This window comes from Ictalurus furcatus, chromosome 16 (assembly GCF_023375685.1).
Source record: "Ictalurus furcatus strain D&B chromosome 16, Billie_1.0, whole genome shotgun sequence".
Taxonomy (NCBI): Eukaryota; Metazoa; Chordata; class Actinopteri; order Siluriformes; family Ictaluridae; genus Ictalurus; species Ictalurus furcatus.
Window position 1 is genome coordinate 2,882,521 of NC_071270.1, and position 15,659 is coordinate 2,898,179.

The window sequence follows — 15,659 nt, forward strand, 5'->3', positions numbered from 1 at the left end:
AAAACTGGCAATCTTACAGCAATCCTGTTTAATGTGCATTTTATTTTATTGATAGTCTTTGCTGTTCTTGATGTGAACAGGGTTGCCAGATTAATGCGTTTTTAAGGCTTCCTTTGGACAAACAGTATTAAAACAGTTTGAAAAACAGTTGTTTTTTTTTCACCAAGGACTTATAATGATCTCATTGCTAAAAACTTCCATTTAGTAGGATAACTTTGAGGGAAATCCACACACTTGGCAACTTTTTTTTTTTTGTGGATCATTCATGGATCAACTGTTTTAGTACGTCAAAAACAATATGTTTTCATCATTAAATTTCAAACTTTTTAGTGCTAAATATCTTATTCTTGCGCGGCCTTCAAATTCACCCTTAAATTGCGCGTTTAGTTTTGCGTACTTCAACCACGTTGGTAAACTGCTCGACTGACACACTAAAATTTTACATGAACATGAAGGCATGGACATTTACATGAATTTGAACATTTCTTAGCATTAATTAGGTCTCCTTTTTGCTTTAATGAGAGCTCGCACTCGAGCTGACATGGACCCCACAAGTTTGTGTAAAACCTGATGATTCATGTTAGATCAAAACCATAGGAGTTGCATTATGCAGTATTATACAAATAACATCATAGTTTCCTAATCACACTTTACCCCGGATATTAAAGCTAGCTCTTATTGCGCCTCCACCCTTGAGAATTAATCATAAGACAATCTTGTCCAAATTGCCTTCTCAATCATTCCTGACAGGGACATCCCCCGTGGAGGCCAGCTGAAGAGCGTGACCGCTTTAGGCCATGTCGTTATTCTTCATAAAAGTTGACGACCTCACCGTCCTGCCGATCGCAGGAATTAGCATGATATTACCACATATGGTCTGAGCCGTGGGCCACATCAAAGCCTTGAATGATCACAGCAGTTCGTTTCAGTCAGAACGGCTCTCTGGGGAGGCTGGAGAGTAAAATCAGCTTCTGTTAATAAGGGCTAAAATCATCCAGATGCACAGACAGAGTTATTCAGAGGAGAAATTAAATCTGGAGTAGCTAGCGCTGGAAAACGATACACATATGTGCATGTGTGTGTTTCAGGACCTCGATTTCTCATAACGTCCACGGGAGCCTTGTACATCCTGGATGTGCAGAAGGAGGACGAGTTGTTCAACTATCGCTGCATGACAAGGCATCGCTACACCTCCGAGACGAGGCAGAGCAACAGCGCGCGGCTCTTCGTGCCAGGTGAGAGGAGCACGGTGAATCGTCACCTGTTTCTTTGTTACTTGCTAGTGTGAACGGAGGTCAGGGGTCTTGCTCAAGGTTCCGACTCAGAGAAATCAAACTAAAGTTTGCACTGTATCTATGAGGCATTTATAGCTAACAAGTAATGAAAGTTGATGTTATCAAAACGTTTCTTTCTGTAAATATCTGCTTCAAACTTTCAAAGATGAACCAATTATCACCAGTACAGGAGCGGCCATCTTGGACAACCCAACCAGCATCACTTTCTTTTTGGTATTGCTCTCCCTTCTAAAGTTTAAAGCGTCATTTTAGCAGAAACTTGATCATATCAATATAGTCTATCCCTGCCCTTTTGTAAATTGTTTATTTAATTCCAAGCAATTACATATATCTAGCTTTGTGCTTGGAAAACAGTTGAGAAAATGAGTGAGATCTCCATTCCGTGAGACAGATTTCTGTTAGCAAAGAAAGAAACGCAGAACCCAAATACGTCTCGGTTGACTTATGTATCTTATATATATATATATATAGACCCATTATCCCAAACGTACTAAGTTTAAGTCCTTGTCAAATTGTTCCTTTAATCTCCCATTGCTTCCATTTTTATTCTGAATATTTATGCCTTCTTCTTTGTCTCTGAAGACCCCACGAACTCGGCTCCTGCGATCCTCGATGGCTTCGAGAAGCGAGAAGTCATGGCCTCGCACAGGGTGGAGCTCCCGTGCAAAGCTTCAGGGCATCCGGCGCCAAAATACCGCTGGCTGAAGGACAACAGACCTCTGGAGCCGGACACGCGCTTCAGGCAGAGCGTGACTGGTCTGCTGATCGAAAGAGCGCAGCCCAGCGACTCGGGCAGCTACGTGTGCGAAGTGTGGAACAGCTACGGAAACGCCGAGGTCATAGGGCGCCTTCTGGTCAAAGGTACGTTCTCTTTGTAATGCATCGATGAATCCGCAGGTATACGAAAAAGCTTTTTAGGACTCCATTGTCTATGCGCGATGCCTGTAATGCTAATTCAAGATGAACTCAATTTTTTCTGGGGTGAAATGTAAACAAATTGCAAACTATGCCCGTGGGAGATCTACTGCTAATCACAGAACACGAGATGTTTAGTGGAAATCACAAAAAGTTACTTCAGGATTTACACAGGGAAAGTTACGAGTATTCAGAGTCACGTTACGCACCTGCTCAAGGTTTTCTGGGCTCTTCATTATGCAAATTATCTCGCACTCTGAGGTTGCCAGATTGTTCTTTATTTAGAAGCGTCCAAGACGGTGTTTTTCAGTAGGATCTCTACCACTGCCTTGAAAACCAAGCACTTTCCTTTCCTTAATCCAAATATGACGGTATACTGTGTGACTGCGAAGATGATGAGAATTGAAATAAATATCTGATATATTACAGATCATTTTGCTACATAAATAGTCCTGGTTATAATCACCACATTAATCAGTGGCAAATGTGTCTTTATTTAACAATATTACCATTTGGTGGCTTATAAAATAGCACTTGATCCAGCACGTCATATTATTTTGCATTTCATGCTCCAGTAGTTCAGCATTTCAAGATCAAGAATTCATGAAATCATGATGTTTATGTGGGATATTTTTTCACGAGTTTAACTTGCCTTATTAACTCAACTCCATGCTCAAATGCTATCTGTTGATGCTCAGTGTGATGGATTTGTTCAGAGCCGCTGCGGGTGGTGGTCAGCCCCAGGAAGGTGAAAGGCAGCGTGGGTAGCCAGGTTTCCCTGACCTGCAGCGTCACCGGCTCAGACGAGTACGAGCTCTCTTGGTACCGCAACGGCGACAAGATCAACGCCGGTGGCAGCGTCCACATGAACGGGATCAACAAGGAGAACCTGGTGATGGACGGCATGGCCAAGAGCGATGGAGGAGCTTACCAGTGCTTCGCCAGGAAGGGGAAGATCTCTGCTCAGGACTTTGTGCAGGTCATTTTAGAAGGTCAGTAAACATTGGGGACCTTTTTTTTTTGTTTGTTTGTGAAATATTTTTCAAGAATCCATTATTTCCATTGTCATAGAAATTTGATCTATCTGGATACCTGGTTAGTTTCAATTATTAAAGGCGTGGTTTGGTGAAAATCATATCTACACCTTTCCCTTTACCTTAAATGTTCTCAATCAGTCAAAACACTTTTAGTGTCCGACGTTTGTTTCTTTAGTTTAGCTAAGAGTCTGATGTAGCTAACAAGCAATGGACGTCTAACTCGCCCAAAATCTTCTCTGTAAGTATGTTAACAGATCGTCATATGCAAATATCAAACAATGTTATGTAATAATATGTCAACTCGTTTTCCAAATACAATTCCACTTTCTGTCGTTTGGAGGCGTGGTCTAGAGGGCGGAGTGATCCCAAATTGCGGTAAGGAAAAAAGCGATTCTGGTTGTTCAAGATGGCCGCCTCCATAATGTCCCACCGAGGTGAAGTTTTACTCATTTTAGATGACAAGAAGTGGCCTTAACCGCATCGGCAAGTCTATGTGACATCACTGAAGGACTGGATGTGGTTTGATTGAGCCATTATTTAAGATTTTGGGTGATAGACTTCTGTTCTTGGGCTCGTTTTCAAAGCCAGTGCTCAGATCAAAACCATTGAAGCAAACGTTGGACAACAAGCACATGCTGTCTAAATACTGTAAAGTTGTATTTACAATTTTTCATAGAACTAACCAGCATATTTATCTGTTTCTTGACAGACGGCACTCCCAAGATCCTGTCTGCCTTCAGTGAGAAAGTGGTGAGCCCCAACGAGTTCGTCTCCTTGACGTGTCACGTCAAAGGGACGCCGCAGCCGGCGGTGACATGGACGCTGGACGACGACGTCGTAGTGAAGGACAGCCGCCACCGCATGGGCCACAGCATCACGGCCGAGGGGAACGTCGTCAGCTACCTGAACATCTCGCACACGCAGGTCCGCGACAGCGGCGTCTACCGGTGCACGTGCAACAACTCGGCGGGCACGGTCTCCTACCAGGCTCGAATAAACGTAAGAGGTGCTTGTCAGATCAGCTCCTCCGAAAACACACACACAAGTCACACAAGACTTTATCTTTCAGTTCCATGTTTCTTACCTAATTTCTTTCTTTTTAAATGTTCCTGTTCGTCAATCCATTTCCATCATCCAACAACAGATATGCTTAATGTTTTCCCCACCGTCTTTCCTGCAGGTCTGTGAAGCATCACGTCTATAACGAGTCATATCGCACTTACTATTCATTTACTCTTTTTTTTTTCCATTTGCTTATTATTTTTAACCATAGCATTTCTCTGTTGGCCTTAATTTAATGCCTTAAAGGCTTAATTTGGGAAAAAAATAATGGCATCCATGTTGATTATGCAGATTTCCATCCAGCTGTGATTTTGTCCTCTCTTGCTCTCATCCTGAATTTAAAGCTGAATTGTGCAAATCTGGACCATACAATAGTAACGAACTGTAATGTTTAGATGCATTTATTCCACAGCGATGTTCAAGTCTCAATTCTGTTTTGTCAGAAGGTGTTTATGCATTTTCTGGGACAGCAGCTCACAGGTTTACATTAATGCCCAAAGTTTAATATGTTATCATTTCTACAGTAAAAACTCACAGAACCGAGAGACTTGTACAGTGGATTATTTTTAAAAAGTTTATTTATGAGCATTTATGAAAGGAGTCTCTAGTCTCAGTGCTTCTCCGCTACAGGATGGTTTCTCAGTAGCTTCATTTTTGAATTATTTACATTGAGAGAGAGAAGAAGACAGGCTTGTAAAGGGATTGAATGTTTATAGGTGCTATAACTAAGTAATAACAGGAATTACGGCGTTATAGCAGAAGATACATTGCAGTTAGGATCGAAATGAAATGACACATCATTATAACTTTAGCCAACATACATTTTTTTCCCCCTCTTTGAATACTAGTTCTACTTTTATTTTGCAATTCAGCCAAAGTCCACAAATCATTTTAAACAAGCTTCTTTCTTTTCCAGGTCCCGCTGACATACGCCCCATGAAGAACCTCACTGCCATCGCCGGCCGGGACACGTACATCCACTGCCACGTCATCGGCTACCCATACTACTCCATCAAGTGGTACAAGAACTCCAACCTGCTGCCGTTCAACGACAGACAGCGAGCGTTCGAGAACAACGGCACTCTGAAGCTGCTGAACGTGCAAAAGGAGCTGGACGAGGGCGAGTACGCCTGCCATGTCCTCGTCCAGCCGCAGGTCTTTAAGAACCAGAGCGTCCACGTCACTGTGAAAGGTAAAGGGTTTGTAATAGAGATCAATACAGGGGGAAATACCAACTAAACAATGAAAATATTATCTAGTCTAATATTTAAGTGATTAGTGAGGCTCAGGCATTAGGCATTATTATCTCAGTGCACTGATCTCTTCCCTAAAACAGCTCTCACACTTAGCACGTAAATAAATAAACAAACTGATTCATTCTCGAAATTATTCTCTTTTTACCTTTGTTTTGCTTCATATAAGGTGCTTTTTGAACTTTGTAGTTATTGTTGTTTTTAATAACTAATTTAACAAGATTTTTTTATTCATTTCATCGTTATTTCTCTTTCTATTTATTTATTTATTTATTTATTTATTTATTTAGATTTAAAAAAGCGATTTCTTTATTTTTTGTATGTAGTGTCATTCCTAAAACTTTATACAATAAATATATATAAATGAATGCTTTAAAAAAAAAAAAAAAATCATTTAAATATCAACATCATTTCAAAACAGAAATACTATAGATTAATAATAACGTTATTGTTGTTGTTGTTGCTGCATGTTTATATTTATTCGTATTATTATTTGCTATAATTGCTGTCATTTTCATAATTACAGTAGTTATTTAGAATAATAATTCTATTAAATAGATCATGATTAGCCTACACTGTTATGCATCAGGCTAGTATTGTATTTATTATCAGCAGCTGTAGAATGCTATTATTTTTTAGTATGAGTCTTCTTCACGCTGGTGTAGTGAATAATTGAGCGCATGTCCAGCCCATAAAGTTGTATACCCTTTGTTTTTCTGCTCTTCCTCCTCCTCCTCAGTCCCTCCCTTCATCCAGCCCTTCGAGTTCCCACGTTACTCCATCAGTCACAGGGTCTTCGTTCCCTGCGTGGTGCGTTCAGGTGATCTGCCCATCTCTATCAACTGGGAGAAGGACGGAAAGCCCATTAACGCCAGCCTGGGCGTCACCATCGACAACATCGACTTCACCAGCTCACTGCGTATATCCAACCTGCAGCGGGTTCACAACGGCACGTACACGTGTATCGCCTGGAACGACGCCGCCGTCGTCAAATACCAGAGCCAGCTCATCGTCAGGGGTGAGGAGGACATGATCTAGTCACCTCGACACTGATTTACTCCTCAGGCTCTATCAATGCTTGTTCCATGTATTTTGGGAAACTGTGTTCTGATGATGTAGCATGGGTTTGAGGAATGTTCTTGTTGATCTCCTGTGTAGTTCCACCGAGATTCACCGTCCAACCCAAAGACCAGGATGGGATCTATGGGAAAGCTGTGATCCTCAACTGTTCTGCTGACGGAGAACCTCGTCCAACTATAGAGTGGAAATACTCTAAAGGTATACGTTTACTTAGTTCTTCTCTGATTAAAGCAGCAGTGAGGTTCTTTACTAATTGAAGCAGTAGTGAGGTTCTACTCTGATTAAAGAAGCAGTGAGGTTCTTCTCTGGGTAAAGCAGCAGTGAGGTTCTTCTCTGATTAAAGCAGCAGTGAGGTTCTTTACTAATTGAAGCAGTAGTGAGGTTCTACTCTGATTAAAGAAGCAGTGAGGTTCTTCTCTGGGTAAAGCAGCAGTGAGGTTCTTCTCTGATTAAAGCAGCAGTGAGGTTCTTTACTAATTGAAGCAGTAGTGAGGTTCTACTCTGATTAAAGAAGCAGTGAGGTTCTTCTCTGGGTAAAGCAGCAGTGAGGTTCTTCTCTGATTAAAGCAGCAGTGAGGTTCTTTACTAATTGAAGCAGAACTGAGGTTCTACTCTAATTAAAGAAGCAGTGAGGTTCTTCTCTGGTTAAAGCAGCAGTGAGGTTCTTCTCTGGTTAAAGCAGCAATGAGGTTCTTCTCTGGTTAAAGCAGCAGTGAGGTTCTTCTCTGATTAAAGCAGCAGTGAGGTTTTTCTCTGGCTAAAGCAGCAGTGAGGTTCTTCTCTGGTTAAAGCAGCAGTGAGGTTCTTCTCTGATTAAAGCAGCAGTGAGGTTCTTTACTAATTGAAGCAGAAATGAGGTTCTACTCTGATTAAAGAAGCAGTGAGGTTCTTCTCTGGTTAAAGCAGCAGTGAGGTTCTTCTCTGGTTAAAGCAGCAGTGAGGTTCTTCTCTGGTTAAAGCAGCAGTGAGGTTCTTCTCTGATTAAAGAAGCAGTGAGGTTCTTCTCTGATTAAAGGAGCAGTGAGGTTCTTTACTAATTGAAGCAGCAGTGAGGTTCTACTCCGATTAAAGAAGCAGTGAGGTTCTTCTCTGGTTAAAGCAGCAGTGAGGTTCTTCTCTGATTAAAGCAGCAGTGAGGTTCTTTACTAATTGAAGCAGCAGTGAGGTTCTTCTCCGATTAAAGAAGCAGTGAGGTTCTTCTCTGATTAAAGCAGCAGTGAGGTTCTTCTTTGGTTAAAGCAGCAGTGAGGTTCTTCTCTGGTTAAAGCAGCAGTGAGGTTCTTCTCTGATTAAAGCAGCAGTGAGGTTCTTTACTAATTGAAGCAGCAGTAAGGTTCTTCTCCGATTAAAGAAGCAGTGAGGTTCTTCTCTGGTTAAAGCAGCAGTGAGGTTCTTCTCTGGTTAAAGCAGCAGTGAGGTTCTTTACTAACTGAAGCAGAAGTTCTCTGATTTAAGTTCTGCATGTTCTTGCAGGTGCTGGTGTTCCTCAGTTTCACCCAATTGCACTAAACTCGGGCTACAGGGTCCAACTGCTGAGCAACGGTTCTCTGCTCATAAAGCACGTGCTGGAAGAAGATGCCGGTTACTACCTGTGTAAGGTCAGCAATGACGTGGGAGCCGACGTCAGCAAGTCCATGTACCTCAACGTCAAGAGTAAGTCATGCTGATCTGATAGAAGTCACAAGGATCGTGCTTGTTTTGGTGTCATTTAGACTGGAAGCTTGTGAAGCATTTGTGTGTGTGTGTGTGTGTGTGTGTGTGTTTGATTCTGCAGAGGTACTTTTTCTATTAGAGGTTAAACAAGGTCACTGGGGTATAGAGGAGAGAGGCAGCAGTTGTAGCCTGGTGCTGTAGAGCTTCTGCCTTACTGTAGTCTTCCAGCACTGCGTGTGTGTGTGTGTGTGTGTGTGTGTGTGTGTATGTGTGTGTGTGTGTTATATCTCTGCGCTCAGAAGCCAAAGACTTATCTTCCCTCCATTAAGCCTTGAACTGAAGCAGAGGCAGTCATGTAGAAAAGCGAGTTCTGAGCGTGTATCTCTCCCCCTCTCTCTCTCTCTCTCTTTCTGTTTCACCACTCATGTCTCTCTGTCGCTCTCCTCACACTTTAGCCATCTGTCTTCCTCTCCATCTTTTCTTCTGTCCTTCTCTTTATCATGGTCTCCCTGTTTTTTTTCCTTTCTTTCTTCCTTTCGTTCTTTCTCTCTCGCCGTCTCCTTCATGTTCATTTTCACCTACTCTCTTTCTCTTCCTTAGTACACCTTTCTTTCTCCTCTGTATCTGTCTACTTTAATCATCTTTTTCGCTCCTCCCCCCCCCCCGCCCCATCGTGTCTCTATTCTCCATCTCCCTCTTTCTCTGTCTGTACAGGTCGATATTAAAGGATTTTCGCAGAGTATTGCATGATTAGATTTTTTTGGTTGGAAATTGTCCACATTTTACATCTTCTAATATAAACGTGGCTGTAAAAGCATTTGTAGCACCATCTTAATGCAATCGTATTATTAGACACACCTCTTCATCCTATCAGTGCATGCTCGATGGGATCGATGACACGGTGGAATAATCCACCGTGTGCATGTCCTAATACCGTGTTGCTGCACTCGCTGCAGGTCCCTGAGGCTCACGGCTGTTGTTTTGATTCTCAATGCCGCGTCACTGTAACCTGAGCCTCCCCGAGCGTCCTCACCTGCTCTGCTCACCTCTGATCGCTGTGTTTTTGCTCCATATGAGGCCCTCATTAAGCGCTATATTTATATCAGGGCTCACTTCTTCCCAGAGGGAGGGACAGGAATTCCTCTTACAGGCAATAAACACATGTATATTAAATATACAGTACAAGTTACATCTGTACTTAGGGCAAAACTCAGTGATGTTGGCTTAAGCAGCGTTATGAGCGCTCTATAGCTATGGCTTTTTTTTAAATTCCTTATTAGAAATGTGTAAAACCTGATACAGAGTCAGTTAGATTGTATTTGAGTCAGATTATCCACTCATCTTTATCATAATCCATACTTAACTAGCAGTGATTAGCCAGCTGTCGAACTAGCGCACCATTTTCTGTTTGAGCTAAGAGGCTAGCAAGCAGTTAAGCAAACAAATTTTGTTAAAAGTAAGAAATTGTTCTATGATAACGACATGTTATTCTGCAGCCTTCAAAATATATTCTAACCCTCTATTCCTTTATCTAGAATGAACTAGAGTGTGTTAGCCAGCTACTCAGTCAGCTCAGACAGTTTTTGAAGCCTGGGTTTGTTTATATCTGGGCTGAAACCCTAGTAAGCACATGGTTTATTAAAACCAGAACCATTTGGATCGTATTCGTGTCTGATTATTTGGAACTATCCAGTAATCTTTGTCATAATCCTTACTTGTATCAGAATAAAGCACTAAGCAGCATTACTTAGCATGAACTAGTAATGATTAGCCCACCTGTTAACTACACTCTTCTGTGTTTGAGCGAAGAAGCTAGCAAGCAGTTAAGCGAACAAATGCCACACACACACTTTTCTTTCGTGTTTCTATATTTTTTTGACCCTAAATTAGACCAAATTAGACAGTTTCCTTGTCTTTTCAACTATGATCCAATAAGATCCTCAAAGCTCCAGAGTTCCCGGCTGGATCCTGAGCTCCGTACTGTCTGTGTGGAGATTCGCATGTTCTCCCTGTGTTTATGTAGGTACGCGTCACAAGGTGAAATGGAGATGTCGAATTGCCCTGAGGTGTGAACAAGTGTGTGAACGTGTGTGTGAATGTGTGCGTGGTGCCCTGTGATGGTCTCAAGTCTTATACGGGGTATATTCCGACCTCAGTTCAATGTGTTCTTAAGATCCAGGATAAAGGATAAAGTGGTTACTGAAGATGAAAGAATAAATAAATAAAAAAAAATACCTGTAGCCATCTAGTGGTCATTTGGTGAAATTACACCGCTGTACATGTTCACCAGGCATTCAAAACATGGCTGCTTGCGTGTTTAGCTAAACGCAATAAAAATGTGTATATCTTGCACATAATTGTTCACTTTTTACAATAATGTCTTTGTGCATGTATAGCCGCTAAAACACATGACTTTGGATGGTAAAATTTACCTTCGTGTTTATAATTATTTTAACACTTTTTTTTCTCTCCAATTCCTACTAAAGGATCGGCGTGTTCCTGAACAGGAAATGGGTTAATAAAACCATATTCATAATTACACTGTATACTGTATTATTCTGGCTGGGCTGGAGTCTCAGTTGTTTATAACCTCTGGTTTAATTCCAGTCACTTCACAAATCTTGATTATCGTCTTCAAAATATTTTAGCCGTAACACTTTTATGCTCACGCACAGATTGGACTCGATTAGCTTACAGCATTAGTCTAGCCCTCTAAATCACTTACTTCCCCATCACATTATGCAAAAACGCTGGACTAAATTACCCTGCTAATGGTGATTCTTCAATGAAGTACCTTTTAAATCTGGTGAATGTTCTTCTATCCTGCTTTAAACACACTCATCTAAGACACATTGGCATGCAATCATTGTTTATTGGTGTCAGTTAGGACCATTTAGCACGATTGGGGCTTTTATGGAAGTCTGATGACGCTAAGACATTTACATAATGGAGCAGCAGACCAGTGGACTTGCTTGTTTCTTTGCACACTGCTCTTGTATTACAGATCACATTTTATTCATTTGGCAGATGCTTTTATTCAAAGCAGCTAAAGAGCGGAATAGTGTAATGAGTGTGCCCGCATAACCCGGCGGTCCGGAGACATCACTTTTACTAGTCTTATATGCTTTTAAATAAAAAATAATAATATGACGTTCTGGATGTTCAGAAGTGTATAAAGATTGTATAATCGATTGTTGGCCATCACGCTCCACCTGGTTCTCCATGAAAAAGCCCAAATGTGCAGTAAAGCGCATGAATAGAGGACAGCGAGCTCCTCCACTTAACCGGTCGTACCATGTTTACCTCCAGCAAGCAGAGCCAAAGCTCATGTACACACGGATCTCGTCTCCTAAAATGGCCCAATGAGGCGCAGCAGCATGGCCTAGATTCCCAGCATGCAGAGAGCCTGCCTACCTCAAATATATATATATATATATATATATATATATATATTGGACAGTGTTGTGGGGATGCGATACTAGTACTGCAACGGTTGGTCAACATAATGGCTCTATGTGGACTTTTATATTCGACGTGTCACTTAAACAAGAACCGAAACGTGTTACAGTGTAAAAGAGCAAAGTTCTGTGCTCCAGGTTAGACTGCAATACAGTAATAAAGCTGTTGGGGGCTTTTACTATTGCACCACATAGCCCTGTGCGTAATGTTGTCTTCAGGCTGCTTCATTATAAAGATAGGTCATCTAAACTGTGTTAATAAATCGCACAATAAAACAGACAGACTGGTTTAAAGATTTCATTCTAATTCCACTGACATCCCCCGCCTACCTTTACGTTCATAACCTAATCTACTGATGGAAAAACAACAAGGGAAATGAGTTCTCAATTTAATTATCAGCATCATCCAGATCAGCCTCTGTCTCATCACCTGAGGTAATGTGTTTAAACACGAGTCTTCTCTTCACGCCAGTGTTCACGCGAACATCAGTGGGGAAATCATCACTGACTCATTCACTCATTTCTTTTGGCTAAGTTGACTTTTATTCGTTTACATAAATGTTGCTCTTCCATGTTTCGATCGTGACGCGATGGCGCCGGAGCACTGCGGACATTTTGACAGCCAGCCGGTATCTGATTACAATCCGAACCGATTAGACTTAGGTTGATTTCGCTACAGCATGTAGCTATTGAACAACTCTGTGTGAGGAGATTACACTTATCTTACAAGGTTTTAGATGTAACCTAAACCCAAACCTGTTTTCCTGAATTCGGTCACATTGGCAACCGACGTGTTTTCCCCAACCGCCTCTTATACCACTTGAGGTGACAACGTGGACACATGATGAACTTCTAGGCCCTGTTAAGATCAAGGCTCAAGAACCCATGAAGCGACCGGTCAATTACAGCACTAATGGCCTCGTTAATGTAATTAAAACGAAAAGCCGCACTCTATTATGGAAATGAGATCATTCGATTCCTAAGTAACCTATGACCTGCTGCTTTTTGGGTCTAGGTGAATGAATGAAAAGTTCATCTCAGGCGTATTTGATCCACTATACGAACACAAGCAACGCTGCTTCGAGCCTCTGAAAATCAATCCTGCGTGTTTGTTCTATTCTCGTCCTTCATTGACAAGAGAGAGAGAGGGAGAGAGAGCGAGAGAGAGAGAGAGAGAGAGAGAGAGAGAGTGAGCGCGGAGCTGGTTGGCATGGTAACATGTCCAGGTGAAAGGGGGATGGGGGTGGAGGAGGGGAGCCCAGCTCATGAGGGAGACGAGTGAAGGAAAACAGGCAGGATTCCCTGAGGAGCAAAAATGCTAAACAGAGACCACATACTCCCCATCACACCCCTGCTAGCGTAGGGTCTAACCATCAGAGAAAAAGGTACCAAAGCTTCCAGTTTGATAGTTTTTAGTACAGGAAGTAACAAATAAGGAAATATTTATGATGTGCTTAGCATTTTGTTGGTTGGTGTTGTATTCTCCTTGTTCCTGTGAGAGGTTGTGTACCGTGCTGACATCACTGTTATTGCAAGCACAGTTACAATGGCATTCAATAGGAGAAAATATTTCAAACATAAGGGAGTCAGGTTTTTGCTGTTAGTCTCTAAAAAACGAAAAAGCAAGAGCATCTTTTCTCGCGTCGCCAATTTTCAATGGCGTTCGATATCACGTTAATGAGAATTCCAGTGTAGAAGTGGCGGAGATGTCGGTGCAAAGTTCCAGAATGCAATGCAGCTATAATACAGCTAGCTGTGGTGCTAAGTTATGGCAGAGAGCCTATGACATGACGAGCACGATGATGTTGATGGTGGTATTAGTATGGAATTTGAAGCTTTACAAGCTGATCTGTTTGGCCAGACTAAAGCAATAAAGTGCCGCTGCATCGCACTCTTTAGGTAGAGAGGAAGAGAGGTCGAAATCCCACTGCACCACCATCAGAATCAACATCATTTTAGCTTCTCAGTGGATCAGCTTTTCATTTTCTCATTATTGTTGCCAATTTTAAAACCCTTTATTAATATTTTTTATCAATACATTTGCTGTACCCAGCATTAACCAAATGACCAGTCAGACAAAAGACTGATGTTAACCTGAGCACTTCTTCCAATCTCCGCTTTATCACTTGGGATTAATTCTTCCCACATCCACGAGGACTCTTGAGCAACATTTCCTTGGTTTATTGTTTTCCAGAGATTTCGCAGTTAAGTAGCAATCCATCTCACGACTCTGTTAGTATTCAGAACACTGTGAACACATGGGCTCGCTTAAAAAGTATATTTATTCAGCTGATGGTCCAGAGAACGAAAAAAAAAAAAAATCATTACTTTCCCAGCATGCATTGCTGAGCCAATTCCTGTTCTCTTGCCTTTTGTGTGATTCCGAATGAGGGGCTATTTTTGCATACATGCGGTTAAATGATTCCAATCAGAAGTGAAAAAGAGGCATGGCCTATGTGCCTGTAGTCTCAGTAAAGGAGGCGTGGCCTCTGTGCCTTTCAGACCCAGTGAAAGGGGCGTGGCCTCTGTGCTTGTTAGTCCCAGTGGACAAGATGTGACCTCTGAGGCTGTCAGTCCTAGTGGACAAGGCGTGGCCTCTGAGGCTGTCAGTCCTAGTGGACAAGGCGTGGCCTCTGAGGCTGTCAGTCCTAGTGGACAAGGCGTGGCCACTGAGGCTGTTAGTCCCAGTGGACAAAGCATGGCCTCTGTATTTTTCAGTCCCAGTGGATGAGGTGTGGCCTATGTCCCTGTCAGTCCCAATGAAGGAGGTGTGGTCTATGTGCACGTCAGTTCCTTTAAAAGAGGCATGGAATTTCTCAGTTCCTGAACAGGAGGTGTGGCCTTTTACTTGTCAAAGCATTTTATCTTTAAATTAGAATCGTATTCCTCTGTATGGTGCTCAGACGACTCAAAATCCTTTCATACTCAATCACTGGCTACTTTAAATGTTCTTTTTCAAACACTGTCAATCGTTAGTGGAGTTGTGTATCAAAGCAGCTGGAAAGTAGAAACATACCACGTATGACAACCAGAGCACTGATTGTGGTTATTTTAGAGATGTTTATGGTATTATTTTTAGTATTTTCATTACACACTGGTTTGATTTGTCCGACTTCGTGAATGGCAATAACTTTTCCAGATTGCACATTCACTCGTTACGAATACATCACGCTCATCACATATATAATTGATCCTTCTTCTACAGCTATATAGCGATTTTTGTTGCTTTGATCGTCTTTTGCCAGAGGCAAGTACAGATCGATCACTGCATAAAACACAACGTTATGTTAACAGATTTCTTGGAGTAATGTTTATAATCTGAAAAGACTCACATCAGTTGCTGCTGATTTTGCCTGGCAACCTTTAACAAAGCTAAGTAAGTGCTAAATATACCGAATGATAAATATAGGAAAGTGATTAACTATGCATATCCATTTGTGTGTAATGGCGTCTTTCTCTGATCTATAGATCCTGTGCCCTTCTGTTTCATTACAAATCGTCGATACTTCCATTAGACTCCCATCCCAGTGCCTCGAGGGCAAAGCATTTTAAACTAGGCTGTCGAAAGTCTGTCCGCAGTCCTGTGGGGTGGGGTGGGGTGGGGTGGGGTGAGGCGGGGGGGGGCTGCACACAGTCAGTGTGTTCATATGTAAACTTGTGAGGATCGTATCAGGTTTTACAGATACAGAGACACACAAATCCATCCAGTTGCTAGTGAATTTATTTAATTCGGTCAGTATTTAACCTCTGAATGGCGTTTCTAGAGGGAAAAAACGTCAGAAAGTGTTGATTCGTTTTCCATAACAGCAGCTCTGACAGGTTTATATTAACGTGCTTGTTCTAATACGTTATCGTTTCTATAGTAACAACTTACGCAGGAACTTGTATAATAGACCCTCTACATAA

At 41.8% G+C, this 15,659-nt stretch overlaps 2 protein-coding genes across 2 annotated transcripts; both read left to right on the forward strand.

The window, feature by feature from the left end:
* Nucleotides 1-2,877: 2,877 nt before the first annotated feature.
* LOC128620639 (cell adhesion molecule DSCAM-like) lies at nucleotides 2,878-4,435 on the forward strand. The gene is made up of 3 exons (XM_053645852.1): nucleotides 2,878-3,202; nucleotides 3,957-4,322; nucleotides 4,428-4,435. The coding sequence occupies exons 1-3, from the start codon at nucleotides 3,076-3,078 to the stop codon at nucleotides 4,433-4,435; spliced, it is 501 nt and encodes a 166-aa protein (XP_053501827.1). The 5' UTR covers nucleotides 2,878-3,075.
* A 573-nt stretch (nucleotides 4,436-5,008) lies between these two features.
* On the forward strand, nucleotides 5,009-8,377 carry LOC128620286 (cell adhesion molecule DSCAM-like). Its single transcript, XM_053645151.1, has 4 exons — nucleotides 5,009-5,501; nucleotides 6,302-6,580; nucleotides 6,721-6,840; nucleotides 8,116-8,377. The coding sequence occupies exons 1-4, from the start codon at nucleotides 5,099-5,101 to the stop codon at nucleotides 8,307-8,309; spliced, it is 996 nt and encodes a 331-aa protein (XP_053501126.1). The 5' UTR covers nucleotides 5,009-5,098; the 3' UTR covers nucleotides 8,310-8,377.
* Nucleotides 8,378-15,659: the final 7,282 nt, after the last annotated feature.

Bases quoted from the DNA above. Each gene is read 5' to 3' on its own strand.
- LOC128620639 (XM_053645852.1), top strand. From the start codon at position 3,076: ATGAACGGGATCAACAAGGAGAACCTGGTGATGGACGGCATGGCCAAG. The intron at 3,203-3,956 runs GTCAGTAAACAT...GTTTCTTGACAG, and splicing joins TGTGCAGGTCATTTTAGAAG to ACGGCACTCCCAAGATCCTG.
- LOC128620286 (XM_053645151.1), top strand. From the start codon at position 5,099: ATGACACATCATTATAACTTTAGCCAACATACATTTTTTTCCCCCTCT. The intron at 5,502-6,301 runs GTAAAGGGTTTG...CCTCCTCCTCAG, and splicing joins CGTCCACGTCACTGTGAAAG to TCCCTCCCTTCATCCAGCCC. The intron at 6,841-8,115 runs GTATACGTTTAC...ATGTTCTTGCAG, and splicing joins AGAGTGGAAATACTCTAAAG to GTGCTGGTGTTCCTCAGTTT.